The 14,044-nt window shown below is 45.3% G+C and overlaps 1 protein-coding gene across 2 annotated transcripts; it reads left to right on the top strand.

Annotated features, from left to right (window-relative positions):
- Positions 1–335: 335 nt before the first annotated feature.
- LOC143880412 (uncharacterized) lies at positions 336–10,563 on the top strand. Of its 2 annotated transcripts, none has more exons than XM_077383411.1 (3): positions 336–612; positions 7,007–10,171; positions 10,323–10,563. In XM_077383411.1, the coding sequence occupies exons 2-3, from the start codon at positions 7,187–7,189 to the stop codon at positions 10,329–10,331; spliced, it is 2,994 nt and encodes a 997-aa protein (XP_077239526.1). In that variant the 5' UTR covers positions 336–612; positions 7,007–7,186; the 3' UTR covers positions 10,332–10,563. The 2 variants fall into 2 exon arrangements, with proteins under 2 accessions (XP_077239526.1, XP_077239518.1); XM_077383403.1 differs by having other exon boundaries at positions 7,007–10,198.
- Positions 10,564–14,044: the final 3,481 nt, after the last annotated feature.

Below are 14,044 nucleotides of genomic sequence, written 5' to 3'. Positions count from 1 at the left end.
AAATCCTCCCCCCCATCTCTACCCATTTCGAAAACCCATCCCACCTCCTTTTCTTTTCGTTTTATTTAACAGGAGAGAGAGAGAGAAAGAAAGGGAGAGAAAGAGAGAGAGAGAGAGAGAGGGAGGGAGAGAGCTCGAGCTCCACCGCCGTGCCTCCCCCATCGGCCGATCCTCCCCTCCACCACCGCTACCTCCCTCTCTGTTTTCGGCATTTTTTTTTTTTAAAAAATAAAAAGGAAAAGAGAGAGAGAGAGAGAGAGAGTGAGAGAGAGAGAGAGAGTGAGAGAGAGAGAGTTGAAGGAGAGAAGAGGAGGGTTTTCTCGATTTTGTTTTATTTTATTTTATTTTTTGTTAGAAAAATCAGAGTGAGGGAAAGAAATTGCGGAGGTGGACTCGAGCCCCACCCTCGACCCGCGGCCTCCCCATCCGCGGCCTCCCCATCGCTGCCGATTAGCACCACCATTGCCATGCCCAAAACCACCTCATCCTCACTTGAGAACCCAAGCTGATCCCTTTTTCGTTTTCGCCATCCCCAAGCTTCGATCTGTCGAATCCCAAGCGCAACCGACTCCAGCAAATCATTCGAGCCGTGCCGACCATCTTCAATCTGAGGTAATTGCTACTCTCTTTCTTTTACTAGTTGTTTATAATGTGGGTGGTTTGATTATCGTGGAAATTCAATTTACCTGAACATTGCTAACCTTGTTTTAACTCCTGGAGTATTTCTGGTCTTAAAAAGCATGGTATATCTGTACCCCTATCGTTCGATCTCATCTTGGGTTTTCCTATTAGGTTATTACCCTAAGGATGCATCGTTCGATCTCATCTTGGGTTTTCCTATTGGTTATCACCCTAAGAATGTAAAAGGTTCATGATTTTTGTCTTCTGATTAATTCCTTTGGTCTGTTAAAAGTTTTGGTATCTGTGACAGAAATCATTATAGATGGGGTTTGAGATTCCGTGTGTTCTTCAGTTTGGAAATGAGAACCGTGCTAAGTTGGCCAATGCATGAAAAGTAGAGGTTTACTCAAATACATGTTGAGGTGATTTATCCTAAGAAATGTATCTCCCGTGTTTGAATGAGATTTGAATGTCTCGTGAGGGCTACGAGAGCTCCGTGGATTAATGTTAGAGCAAGTTATCTTAAATATGTGCTCAATCTTGTTTGCATGCCAGCTAACCCAATTTCATTTGCTTGTTAGTTGAACTCCCAGCATATTGACTTTAGTCAAGAGGGGTAGGTCTAGTAAAAGATGCTTCTATTCTTGTATTTGCATGTGCTAGGTGCTATTCAATCCTCTTTTCAGCCAATCAAGGGGGAAGTAATGTCCATTAAATGAAAAATTCCTAATAGGTCGAATAAATAAGCAGATGTTGGAGATGTTCAATCTAGCTCGTTAGGAGTGGCAATTCGAGCGCCCTTTGTGTATAGGATCAAACCTCTAATAGTTCATCCCTACCCAACAGTTGATATCATCGTGGGGACGTCTATGGGGTCGGCATTTTGTCCTATTCTGTCTCTTTTGAGAATATGTATCGTATGAGTCCCGCAGTTTCATTCATAATTGGACCCCATTTCTTGTCTCTTCCCACTTCTAGGATCCTTATAGAGTTCGGTGTCCCTTTTGTTTTCTGGTTCCCCTTTATTATCATATTTCCATAGGGATCAGGCTATGACGGAATACTTCTTGAGCCAACCCCTTCCCTTCCCGCCTTAGAGTTTTCGCAGGTTGAGCGATTTCTTCCTCTATAGAGTCAGTCGTAGAGAGTTTAGGGGTCTGTCCCACCGTCCTAGGGTTTGGGAGTCGGCCCTACCCTTGTAGAGTTTAGGATTCTGTCCTATCCCTTCATAAAGTTTGGGATTCCGCCTTTTCATCTTCCAGAGTCCGTCTTCAGCATACGAGTTAGTCCTTCAGTCTTTCAGGAGTCAGTCCTGTCATCGTAGGGGTTAGGATTCTGCCCATCCTCTCATTAAGTCGTGATCTTTACCCGCTCTTGCAAGGTATAGGATGATGTCCAACCCTTGCCGAGTGGTTTTCATGTTCGTACCCCCGCAAAGCATAGGATGCTGTCCAACCTTTGCGGGATATCAGGGGTCTGTCGTACCCTTATGATGATAGGGTTGTGTCCTCTCGTGTCAAAAATTCCAACAAAAAAACATTTCAAAATACTTAAAGGTTCAAAAAACATCTAAAAATCAAAAATCCCAAAAATCTCAAGTTACTAGGAAAATCAGGTCCGAACTACGGATGGCTTGATCCCTAGCTGAGGGGTACGTAGGCAGCTCAGGCGTGCTGCTGGCACCCTGAGTTCAGTCACTCTTTTTTATACCACTTTACCATTATTTCTCACATTTCCGTCCGAACTACGGATGGCTTGATCCCTAGCTGAGGGGTACGTAGGCAGCTCAGGCGTGCTGCTGGCACCCTGAGTGCAGTCACCATTTTGCAAATATTTCCCACAACTTCATAACTTTCACAACTTCAAAACCTTCCAAAACTACAAAAATTCTTCAAAATAACTTTATCAACAATTTTCAAAAGATCCTCCCATAGAGTTAGGAGTCAGTCCTAGGCGTTTGGGGGTGTTTTAGAGTTAGGAGTCGGTCCTGATTTGTATTGATATGGTGTGTCCTGTCGTGTGAGTGTCCCTAGAGTTAGGAGGCCTCAAGTCGATCGGTTAGACATTTAGTCGAACCGATGGCTAGACTAGGAAGCATATAGTCAACCCATGGTTTTCCTTAGAATGCACAGCCTAGATACACATAGGATATAGGGCTCACCTGCATTAGCTTAAGGCTAATCAACTTGCATTAGTTAGGGCATATAGAGTCCTAAAAATTACAATCCACTTGAATTTAAGCAATCGCACAAAAAGCTTTAAACATCAGTCGAGTCTAGTGGATCGAGTCTAGGATAGCGGTCCTAGAGTTTTAGGCATCGTAGTTTAGAATAGGGCACCGAACTACGTTGGCTCTGATTCTTCCCGAGGCCGGGATACGTAGTGCAGCTAGGATGGATGGCCATCCTGGTCCGAGTCAAGTATTGCATTAGAGTCTAGGGCTTGTCGTGTCGGGTCATGTGTCGAGTCGTGTTGTGTTGTGTGTTTTGCTGTGTTTTCTTATTTTTATGTACAGATCCTATACCTTTAGCTGTAGCATGCATGTGTTTGCCCACCAGAACTTAGACACCAATCAGGCATGTCACTCATAACCTAGATATTTTAGGTGACACTTCTTTCACTTCTTTTATGTGTGTTTCTTATTCATCTCCGAGACGTGCATGATTAGCTAGACGTTATCTCGGGGATATTCGTTCCCATTTCGCATGATTTTCTCCCAAAACTCTTCAAAATTAATAATAAATGGCATAAGAGACCAGGTGCTAGCACTTGGGCGAATTGGGGGCGCCTAATCCCTTCCCCATTCGTCATCAGGCACGAACCCTATTTTATATCTCTGGTTATCTGTTGCAACAGAGCACAGCATGGGATCCAGGGCCCACTTCCTTGGATGGCGACTCTTTCTTTGCTTAAGGTGCGTCTCGAATCCGGGCTAGTCCCCGAATCGAGAGGTATCTCACTTTACATCGCCGCTCATGCTGTGAGGGGCACTCTTTCGAGAGTTCCTTGGTGGGGCTCTCCTTCACGTGGACGATCTAGAGACTCGCGCGGGGGCACGTCCCTCCACGCCCGTCCCGGATCGGGGGTCCACAGATTGGCGACTATGCTGGGGATCTTTTGAAACATTGCCTAACTCTGTAAAAATGCCATTTTAATTAATTTTGAAGAAATTTGGGTCAAAATCAAGTTAAATGAGAACTTTATCGTTAGAAATCCAGGGGCACCAAGTAGGTGCGTAACTAAAACAAGGGATTCACACACTGCACATCATACATTGTCATATTCTTTATTTCTTTCATTATTTTCATTATTGGCCTCAGGGAATAGATATGACGCGTACCAGTTGGGAACCGTTGTATCTATTTCCGAGCTATGCGCCGGAGCTGCAGCCGTAGACACTGGGTGTGCTGGTGTTCTACAGCAGCCGATGAGCAATGAACATACTTTGTATAATGCTGGGTGTGCTGGCGTTATACATCAAGGGTATGGTCATAAGCATAGTACCCTGCAGAGATGCCTGGGCCTTACTTTTATTTCATTATATTATGTATGTATATATTAGTTGCTCCCTTTAGAACCAAAATTAGGGAACCCTTGCTAGGACACTATATATATGTACTCATATAGGACGAACATGTGCGACCAGCATATGTGAGCCTAGGATAGAAGTCAGCCTACCCATGTAGTGTAGAAGGGTAAGTCACACCGTGGTTACCCGCCGCGTTTTCTAGTACACTCACAAGCACTTTTGAGTCAAGATTATCTTGGCTCCGCTAGATCAGGGTAGGGCTGGTGCCCCTGGTTAGGATATGTATGTATATATGTACGTGTATGTGTTATATTTATTCTCAGATTAGGACCTGTCTCCTAGATTAGGTTTCTGTATCTGTCGCAGTCGTGCATTCCTTCAGACCTGATCGATGACCCTTACTCTTGCTCGGTTGTCAGCTAGATCGTGATTTACCCTGTGATCTCTTATCATACGGTCACCCCGGTGTGTTGGGTTCATGTGTTTGAGTTGTTCTGATCCATTACATCAGGTAAAGCCTATTCCTTCTTTCAGTTTGGGTCTGGCCGACGGTTTTGTTCACCGCCTTTCATGGTCATGGTCCAGTCCTTGATTCCTTATTTTCCTGATCGGTCTTTGTGCTAACCTGTTAGACCAGGGTCAGTCTATCAATAGAATTTTCTGGTCTAACTATCAGCTACATAGTTTCATTCCTCAGTCTTCAAAATGGTTAATCATTTTCCCTGGTCTTGGTCCTGATCATGGTCTATGTTTTGTCTCCTGAGTGTACGGTGGTCTTGTTCCTTTGTACATGTATTATTCGCTGAGTCGATGTATAGTTTTGCCATCTTCTTGTGCATACCCTATGTGTCGAGTCGGTCGTTCAGATCAGGCCACCTTTTTACAATAGGTGTTCCAGGTCTGATCCATCCTATTGCACTCCTTCGATGCAGTCGATAGTATTTCTTTTACCTTTGTTGAGACTATATCTGTCGTTTTGTCTTCAGATTGTACAAATCTCTTTGGTATGTCCCGTTTTGTCGATTGGTTAGATCAGAACCCTCTTTTCCAGTGAGGGATTCCTGGTTCAATCAATCATATGTACATTCTTTCAGAGTCACCTGGTTAGTGGTCTATACTCGTCACTCTCATAGCCATGGTCTATTCATGTGTCATAGATCCGTGTTGTGTGTGGATATTACTCATTGGGTTAGATTTTCGCTACTTGCATGCTCTGTCTTAGATATGGTTGATGGCTTGTCCGCTGTCTCTATGACCATGATCTATCATTATCGATCCTCTTGATCATACAGTTGTCAATGTCCATCATCAGATTTGAGATCCAGTCTATGACCTACTTCTGTCATTTTGTGGCCGTGGTCTACCTTTCTGATCTATTCGAAAGTCTATGATTATTGATGAACAAAATCAGTGTCGCCAGTTGTATCCTTCCCATATGATCGGTCAAATTTATCCCTATTATTTCGTTATTCAGGGTTATCTTCACTCTCTTCTGATCTTATCCTATCTGTGATTAGGTTAAATCATGTCGAACAAAGTGATGAGGGTTTGGATAAGTGAGTCAATTCGAGCTCTCCCGCGCGAGCGTGCACAGTGGAGTACGGCCGACAGGTTCATCAGCACGTTTAATAATTTGAGCGCATCCGGTGTGAATTGGCAATTTCTTCAAGCAGCTGCAAGACTCTGGGATCCTATTCTTCATGTTTTTCAATTTGGTCCCTTTGAAATCTGTCCTATATTCGAGGATTGGTGCGCCCTATTAGAACTCCCACCTGAGGGACTCTGGATCCAACCTTCGAGTATAGCGTCTCCTCGTTCCCTTTTCTGTAAGCTTTTTGAGAACCAAACTGTTGATGCTATGCCCTATTTCAAAGACACGTACGTGCAATTCGATGACCTCATTGAGCGTTTTTCTAAAAACGTTGACCCTATCGATTCCCGTTTTCAAAATTGTCGACGCAGTGCCTTAATCTTTGGTGTCCTTGCACGTCACATTGTCCGTGAAGACTCCAGTATTGCCCCTGTGACCTTACTGAGTGTGGTCGATCAAATTAGTGAAGGAAGGAATCCTGTCCCACTCATGCTAGCAGAAACCTTCTCTGGGCTAGATCTTATCGCCCGGCAAGAGGTGAAGGATAATTTCCATGGGTGCGTCAAGTTACTTTATTTATGGCTCTGTGAAAAACTCACCATCCTTCGGCCACAGAGTTCCCTTCAGTACACCCTCAAGGATCATCTTTCGTGGCAACCAATGGCCAATAAACCCCAATCCATTGATGAGTGGCGTAATTGGTTGCAACACGTGGAGAAGGATCAATTTCACTGGGTGAGTCATTCATGCTTACATGTTATCACTAGCACCTGCCCACACCCATTTGTGTATCTTATGGGTTTGGAAAAGTCAACCTTTTATGCTCCCACTCGTCTGCTTTACCAGATCACGGGAAGTCCATGTCCTCCCGGATTTGTAACCCCTCCTCCTTGCGAAAAGCTTACTCCCGATCTCATAAAGTCTATTGTAGCTGCTTGGGGAAACAAGGTTACCGCTAGGAGATTTGCTCTATCATCTAAAGTCCATCGAAAGGAGTTACCAGAAGAGCCTGCGGGAAAGAGAGCTCGGATCATGGAGCATTGAAGACCATTTTCATACAATTGTCATTTTAATTTCAAGTTTCATTATACTCATTTTGTTCCATCTACTTGTAATTAAAAGTGACATGTTTTATCAATCGTAACTACAGTTTGATTTGTGATCAATGAAAATGTGTTCTTTTCTATTTTTCTCGTCTTGAATTTACGTGAAGTGTTCCATCTCAATTATCAAATGTGCAATCTAACTTATTAACTTCCATTCAGGAGTCTTAGCGGGACATCATCGCTCCTAAGAAAGCCAAGTCAAAATCGGCCTGGTCCCGTCAGTCTTCAAATTCCAGGCTGAATAGACTTTCTCTTTCCCCAGAATCCTTTACTTCTCCTGCGCCGCTTCTCCTGGGTCGTCCAGAAATTCTTTCACCCATTTCACTTGCATCTGAATCAATGGAAGGGACCGGTAACAACAGTCCTGATACGAATGAGATGATGAAGGCTATTCTTCTTCAGCTGAGTACCATGAAGGATGATATAGCCCTCCTGAAAAATGATCGTCTGTCTACCTCTAAAGACCCGGCCAATCAGCAGCCTTCAGTTATACCTTCTGTTCCTCTTGTTTCTCCCAGGCCAGCTGTATTGCCTGAAATCGAAGACTTTGATGAGGGCCAGTACGCAGCAGAGAACTGTCTTCCTAACCTGGGAAATCCTGATAAAGCACAGGAATTGGCTGACCAAATTGAGAAGCTGACTCGGGATATGGAAACCATGAAGTGCCAAGGTCCCAAAAATTTGGATATGTCTGAGTTCATGATAGCTCCAGGGGTCGTACTTCCGCCCAAGTTCAAAATGCCAGACTTTGACAAATACGACGGAATGGGGTGCCCTCGTAGCCATCTCAAGTCAGTCATTCCTCTGTTGCAGCAGCACGGTTTATCCCCAGAGCAGATTGCTTTGGTGTTCCCTAGAACTTTGACTGGGACAGCGAAGAAGTGGTTCTTGCATCTGAAACCAGAAGAAAGCAGGACTCTTGAAGGTGTAGCTAACAAATTTGTTCAGCAATTCTCCATGGAAGAGGGGATTGACGTGACAAAAAGGGATCTGAAATCGCTGAAGCAGGGACCTAATGAGACATTTACTTCCTTCATTCGACGATGGAGGAGAAAGGCAGCACAAATGACCCACAAGTTACCGGATGACGATCTTATCAAGATTGCCGTCAAGAATCTTTCCCCCTTTTACTTTCCTCATATGTCAATCCAGTACTTCAATGACTTCGATCACCTGATCAAGACCGGGACAAGAATCGAGGACATACTGGCTAAGGGCGGCCTGAGAACTAGGGCCTCCACTTCAGATGTCAGAGAGGGAAAAAGGCCTATGGCGCCTCCGAAGGAAGTTAACAACGTGAATACTGCTCGTCCAGTTAGGAGAGAAGGTCCCGGAGGAGTTCGTCCGGAAAGAAATGAGCCCAGAGAGTTCACTCCTTTACCTTATTCCCTGTCTGTAGCTCTCAAAAAGCTGTTGAGAGACAAGAAGATCACTCTACTAGAACCCCGGGAAGTTCCCAATCCTCTCCCGAAATACTGGAGAAAAGATCAGTACTGCGAATATCACCAGAGTGTTGGGCATTTGACTGACAGATGTTTGGCACTAAGGCATAGGATCCAGGATAAGATCGAGGCAAAAGAAATTGTGGTGGAAGCTCTTCCCAATGTCACCAGGAATCCATTGCCGACGCATACTATGCCTCCTCCAAATGTCTACGCTATTCTCACTGAAGAGGTTGTCCTGGACCATTCTCGTATATGCGCCGTTATCTCTGATGAGCCGTATATCTTACGATGGGAATCCGATGATGAAGAATTAAAGCGCGAAGAGCCTTATGTCTTGTCCTCTGCGCAAGAAGTTGGGGAATCCTCTGGATGTCCTTATGTCCTCAGATTCGAGGGGGAGGAGGAGAAAAGCAAAGTCCCATATGTCCTTAAGCTTGAGGACGAGGACTTGCTGCTGTTGAACGATCCGTGTGATGAGGTTCGCCATGTTACCCGTGGTGGACGTTTCTTTAAGCCCCCTGAGTTGAGAGCAGAGAATCCCGCTGAGATTGCCAGAGCTGTTGAGAATCAGAATCAGAGGTTGAGTCCTGAGGAAGATGAGGACATTCTGTTGAAGCAGCTTAGAAAGACCCAAGCTAATGTTTCTATCTGGGGTCTGTTAATGTCATCCCCTAAGCACCGGCAGGTTATACTTCGTGAATTGAATACAGCGCAGGTGTCTGTGGATATAACCCCTGGTGAGCTGGTTGGGCTCGTATCTATGGCCAGATCAGCTATGATCGTGTCCTTTTCGGATGAAGATCTGACTCCGGAAGGTAAGAATCATACAAAATCCCTCAGAATCACCGTCGTGTGCAATAAGAAGAAGGTACCAGAGGTTTTGGTTGACAACGGGTCAGCTCTGAATGTATGTCCTTTGAGCACCGCTACCGCCTTGGGGTTTGGGCCGAATGATTATGTTCCGTCGGAGCAGGGGATATTGGCTTATGATGGGACCAGAAGGGACGTCATCGGAACCTTGGTCACCGAAATTGAGATCGGAGGTGAAATGTTTGACATAGAATTCCAAGTTCTAGATATCAAGACCTCATTCTTTCTCCTTCTCGGCCGACCTTGGCTTCACAAAGTCGGAGTGGTTCCTTCCACTGTCCATCAGAAGCTCAAGTTCATCAAGGATAACAGAATTGTCACAGTTCGAGGGGATCCAGAACCAGAGGTTGGACAGATATCCCAAGAGCAGATCGGTTCAAGCACCATAGATGTCAGTCTGACTGGGTTTTCGCTTGAAGTCTCGACCATTACTATGGAAGAGGCTATGAGCGAAGAAATTCTGTTTATGTCCAGTGCAAATGCGCAGGTAGCCCGAATAATGCGCAAATATGGGTATATTCCTGGAACTGGTCTGGGGAGAAGTCTGCAAGGTTTAACTGAGTGGCCGGAGCTGAAGGTCGCAAACAATTTGTTTGGGTTAGGATATGAACCCACCAAGAAAGAGATCAGGGAAAGAAAGCAGTACATGCTGAAGTGGGCAGAGCTGCGTCGTCGGGGCCTAGAGCTGCCTATGGGACCGTTCAGTCTGTTGATGAATGGTAAGTACAGGAAAGAAGGAGCCGATCGCCCGTTCTATGGTTTTCCCGAGCCGTGGTTTGATGAGTCTGGGAAAGAGTTACCAGGTTTTGAAATCTTCTCCGCTGACGAATTGCCAGACGAGTACTTCCATGGACAGATTGTAGCCGTCGAAAAGCAGGAATCTGATTGGGCTAAGAACTTAGAGTCGCAGCTTCTGGACTCCCTCTTCGAGGTTGAGGCACCGGTCATTGCTATGATCGGAAAAGATGCACGCTTCCTGAATCCGAAGGGCCGAATTACCCCAGCTGAGGTACCCCTTGATAACTGGACTTCTCAGGTCATTCCTCAATTAGTTCTTCAGTGTGGTCATGTTCCTCCAAAAGAGTCTCAAGTTTCTGAGTATGTGTCTGTTTCCGAGTCAAATATAAAGTCTGCTATTTCTAACAATTCTTTGGATGCAGGTACCTTAGAAAGCTTAGACATTCCTGGTGTGGGTGGCGAGTCCTCCGGTATAGATGTTGCCTATGAAGATGAGTCTGTTATGGAATATACTACAAAGTCCATACATGGTCCAGTTGAGTCAAGTGTCAGCATTTCAGTTGACGATGCAAACTTTCTTTTTGAGCATACTGTAAAGCCTGCTGTGGGCCAGTTGATCAATGATGTAAACTTTGATTCTATGAATGAAATAAAGGACTCGTTTCAGTATCTTCCTGTCTCTGTTTCTGCTTCTCAAATTGATAAAACTAATAACAATGATCAAGACTCCCCCTCTTACGAGGATGTCGACGAAACTCCCCCTGAGATCAAACACATGATTACTCGGGAGGAGCAGCGTCGGGCTAAACCACTTGAAGAAGAAATTGAAATCGTCAACATAGGTGATGAAACCTTAATTCGGGAAATACGGATTGGCAAAACGTTATCCCCGGAGGAGCGTGAAGAATTAATCACTTTGCTTAAAGAGTACGAAGAAGTTTTTGCTTGGTCCTATGATGACATGCCAGGATTAAGCGAAGACATAGTCCAGCATCGTCTTCCCTTAATCCCAGGCGCCAAGCCGAAAAAGCAAAAACTTCGAAAATTAAAACCAGAATGGGAGTTGAAAGTCCATGATGAAGTCAAGAAGCTGTTAGATGCGGGCTTCATTCAAGTGGTTGAATATCCAGAATGGCTGGCTAACATAGTACCGGTGCCCAAGAAGGACGGAAAAGTCAGAATGTGCGTGGATTTCAGAGATTTGAACAAGGCGAGTCCCAAGGATGACTTTCCTTTGCCGAGCATCGATCTCCTGGTGGATAATACAGCTGGTCATGCTTTGTTATCCTTTATGGATGGGTTTTCCGGATATAATCAGATCAAGATGGCCCCTGAGGACATGATAAAAACTGCGTTCACCACTCCATGGGGAACATATTGCTACAAAGTGATGCCGTTTGGGCTGAAGAATGCAGGGGCAACCTATCAGAGGGCGGCTACCACCTTATTGCATGACATGATTCACAAAGAGGTCGAGGTTTACGTCGATGACATGATCGTTAAATCCAAGACTCGACCAGAGCACGCCGTAGTCCTGAGGAAGTTTTTCGAAAGGATCCGGAAGTATAAGCTTCGCTTGAACCCGAGCAAGTGTGTATTTGGGGTCACTTCAGGGAAGTTATTGGGATTCATGGTCAGCGAAAGAGGGATCGAGGTAGATCCTCAAAAGATCAAAGCAATCCAAGAGATGGAGCCGCCGAGGACCGAGAGGCAGATCCGTAGTTTCCTGGGAAAGGTTCAGTACCTAAGAAGGTTCATAAATCAGTTGACAATGACGTGTGAACCCATCTTCAAGCTGCTAAAGAAAAATTCTCCGAAGAAGTGGAATGATGAGTGTCAGGAAGCATTTGAGAAAGTCAAGCAGTGTCTAACTTTGCCTCCTGTCTTGTCGCCAGTTATTCCGGGCCAGCCACTGTTGCTGTACCTATCTGTCACCGACACAGCTATGGGTTGCATGTTAGCCCAGCAAGACCCTGAGTCGAAGAAAGAAAAGCCTATCTACTACATCAGCAAGAAGATGCTGGAATACGAAATCAAATATTCTATCTTGGAAAAGACTTGTCTGGCACTAGTTTGGGCAACTCAGAGGCTTAGGCATTACCTGTTATCAAACAAGGTTCTCTTACTCTCACGGATGGATCCGTTGAAGTACTTGTTCGAGAAGCCCGCTCTCACCGGGCGAACATCCAGATGGTTGCTGCTATTGTCTGAATTTGATATTGCCTATGTGACCCAGAAATCAGTTAAAGGGCGTGTGATAGCTGAGCAGTTGGCTGATGCGCCTATAGATGAGAATGCCGTTCTGACGGCAGATTTTCCTGATGAAGAGATCATGGCTGTAGAAGAGGAGGTCCAAAGCACCAGATGGTTGATGTATTTTGATGGTGCTGTGAACAACCGAGGTCAAGGAGTTGGGGCAGTGTTGATATCTCCGAAGAAAGAGTACATCCCCGTGTCCATCAAATTGCAGTTCAAGTGTACCAACAATGAGGCCGAGTATGAGGCTTGCATTGCTGGTCTCGAAGCAGCCTTGGCTCTGCATATTCAAGAGATAGATGTTTTCGGGGACTCGATCTTGATCATTTGTCAGATCAATGGTCAATGGAAAACAAAGGAGGATAGATTGATCCCGTATCACACGCACCTGGATTCCCTGGTCAGGAGGTTCAAGAATGTTACATTTACTCATCTGTCGAGGACGAGAAATCATTTCGCGGACGCTTTGACTACACTAGCCTCAATGTTGGATATCTCTGCATCAATGGAAGTTCAGCCTCTGGCAGTGCGGTTACAATGGGCTCCAGCGCATGTGAACGCTATAGAGATAGCAGCCCGATGTCCAGATGGAAAGCCCTGGTACATTGATATAAAGAATCTCATTTTAGGCCAAGGGCACCCCCCTGAAGCATCAGGAAAAGAACGGAGGTCTCTCCAGAAGTTGGCGGCTAACTTCATTATCTGCGGCAATGAGCTCTTCAGGAGGTCGTTTGATGGAATCCAGCTTCTTTGTGTAGATGAAGATCGAGCAGCTAATCTCATAGAGCAGACGCATGAAGGAGTCTGTGGGCCTCACATGAACGGGAAGATGCTGTCAAGAAAGATCCTGAGACTTGGGTACTACTGGCCAACCATGGAAGCTGACTGCTTTGCCTTCGTGAAGAAGTGTCATAAATGTCAGGTTTATGCGAACCTCATTCACGTGCCGCCTTCTGAGTTACATTCTCTGACTTCGCCGTGGCCGTTTTCAGTCTGGGGAATCGATATTATTGGAAAGGTGTTTCCGAAATCTTCAAGCGGGCATGAGTACATCCTGGTAGCCATCGATTACTTCACTAAGTGGATCGAAGCCGCATCCTTCGCTTCGCTGACTTCAGCCTCAGTCGCCAAATTCATTCGAACGAACATCATCTGCAGATACGGGGTGCCGCATGAGCTGATCTCAGACAATGGATCGCACTTCAAGAAAGAAGTGGTACACCTCTGTGAGGAGTTCAAGATCAAGCATCACAAGTCCTCACCATACAGGCCTCAGACAAATGGTGCCGTCGAAGCCGCAAACAAGAACATCAAAGCCATCATCAGCAAGATGACAGAAACGTACAAGGAATGGTCAAATAAGCTACCATATGCTTTGTGGGCTTATAGAACGTCGATCAGGGCCTCTACGGGAGCTACGCCATATTCATTAGTGTATGGGATGGAAGCAGTCCTACCAGTTGAGCTGAGAATTCCTTCGTTGAGGGTAATGATGGAAGCTGATTTGCCAGAATCAGAGTGGGCAAGGGCCCGGTATCAGGAGTTGCAGATGATTGATGAGAAGAGGCTCAGAGCTCTGTATCATGTCCAGGGATATCAGCGTCGAATTGAGAAAGCTTTTAACAAGAAGGTGAAGATCAGAGATCTCCAGAAGGGTGACCTCGTTTTGAAATCCTACAGGGCACCGGTCTATGATCCCCGAGGAAAGTTCAGGCCAAACTGGTCAGGTCCTTACATTGTCGATGAAGTCTTGCCTGGAAAAGCCGTCAGACTCCTTGATCAAAATGGTGAAAAACTAACAGAACCCACAAACCTTGATCAACTTAAAAAGTATTATGCCTAAGACACCAGGAGGCCGTCCTTGGTCGATCTGAGCTTCAAATCCAAA

Source organism: Tasmannia lanceolata, unplaced genomic scaffold (assembly GCF_043159265.1).
Source record: "Tasmannia lanceolata isolate RefF3 unplaced genomic scaffold, GAP_Taslan_0.1 ptg000002l, whole genome shotgun sequence".
In the NCBI taxonomy this organism is placed as follows: Eukaryota; Viridiplantae; Streptophyta; class Magnoliopsida; order Canellales; family Winteraceae; genus Tasmannia; species Tasmannia lanceolata.
The sequence above is the reverse complement of the archived record's forward strand: the minus strand, read 5'-3'. Positions and strand labels throughout refer to the sequence as shown.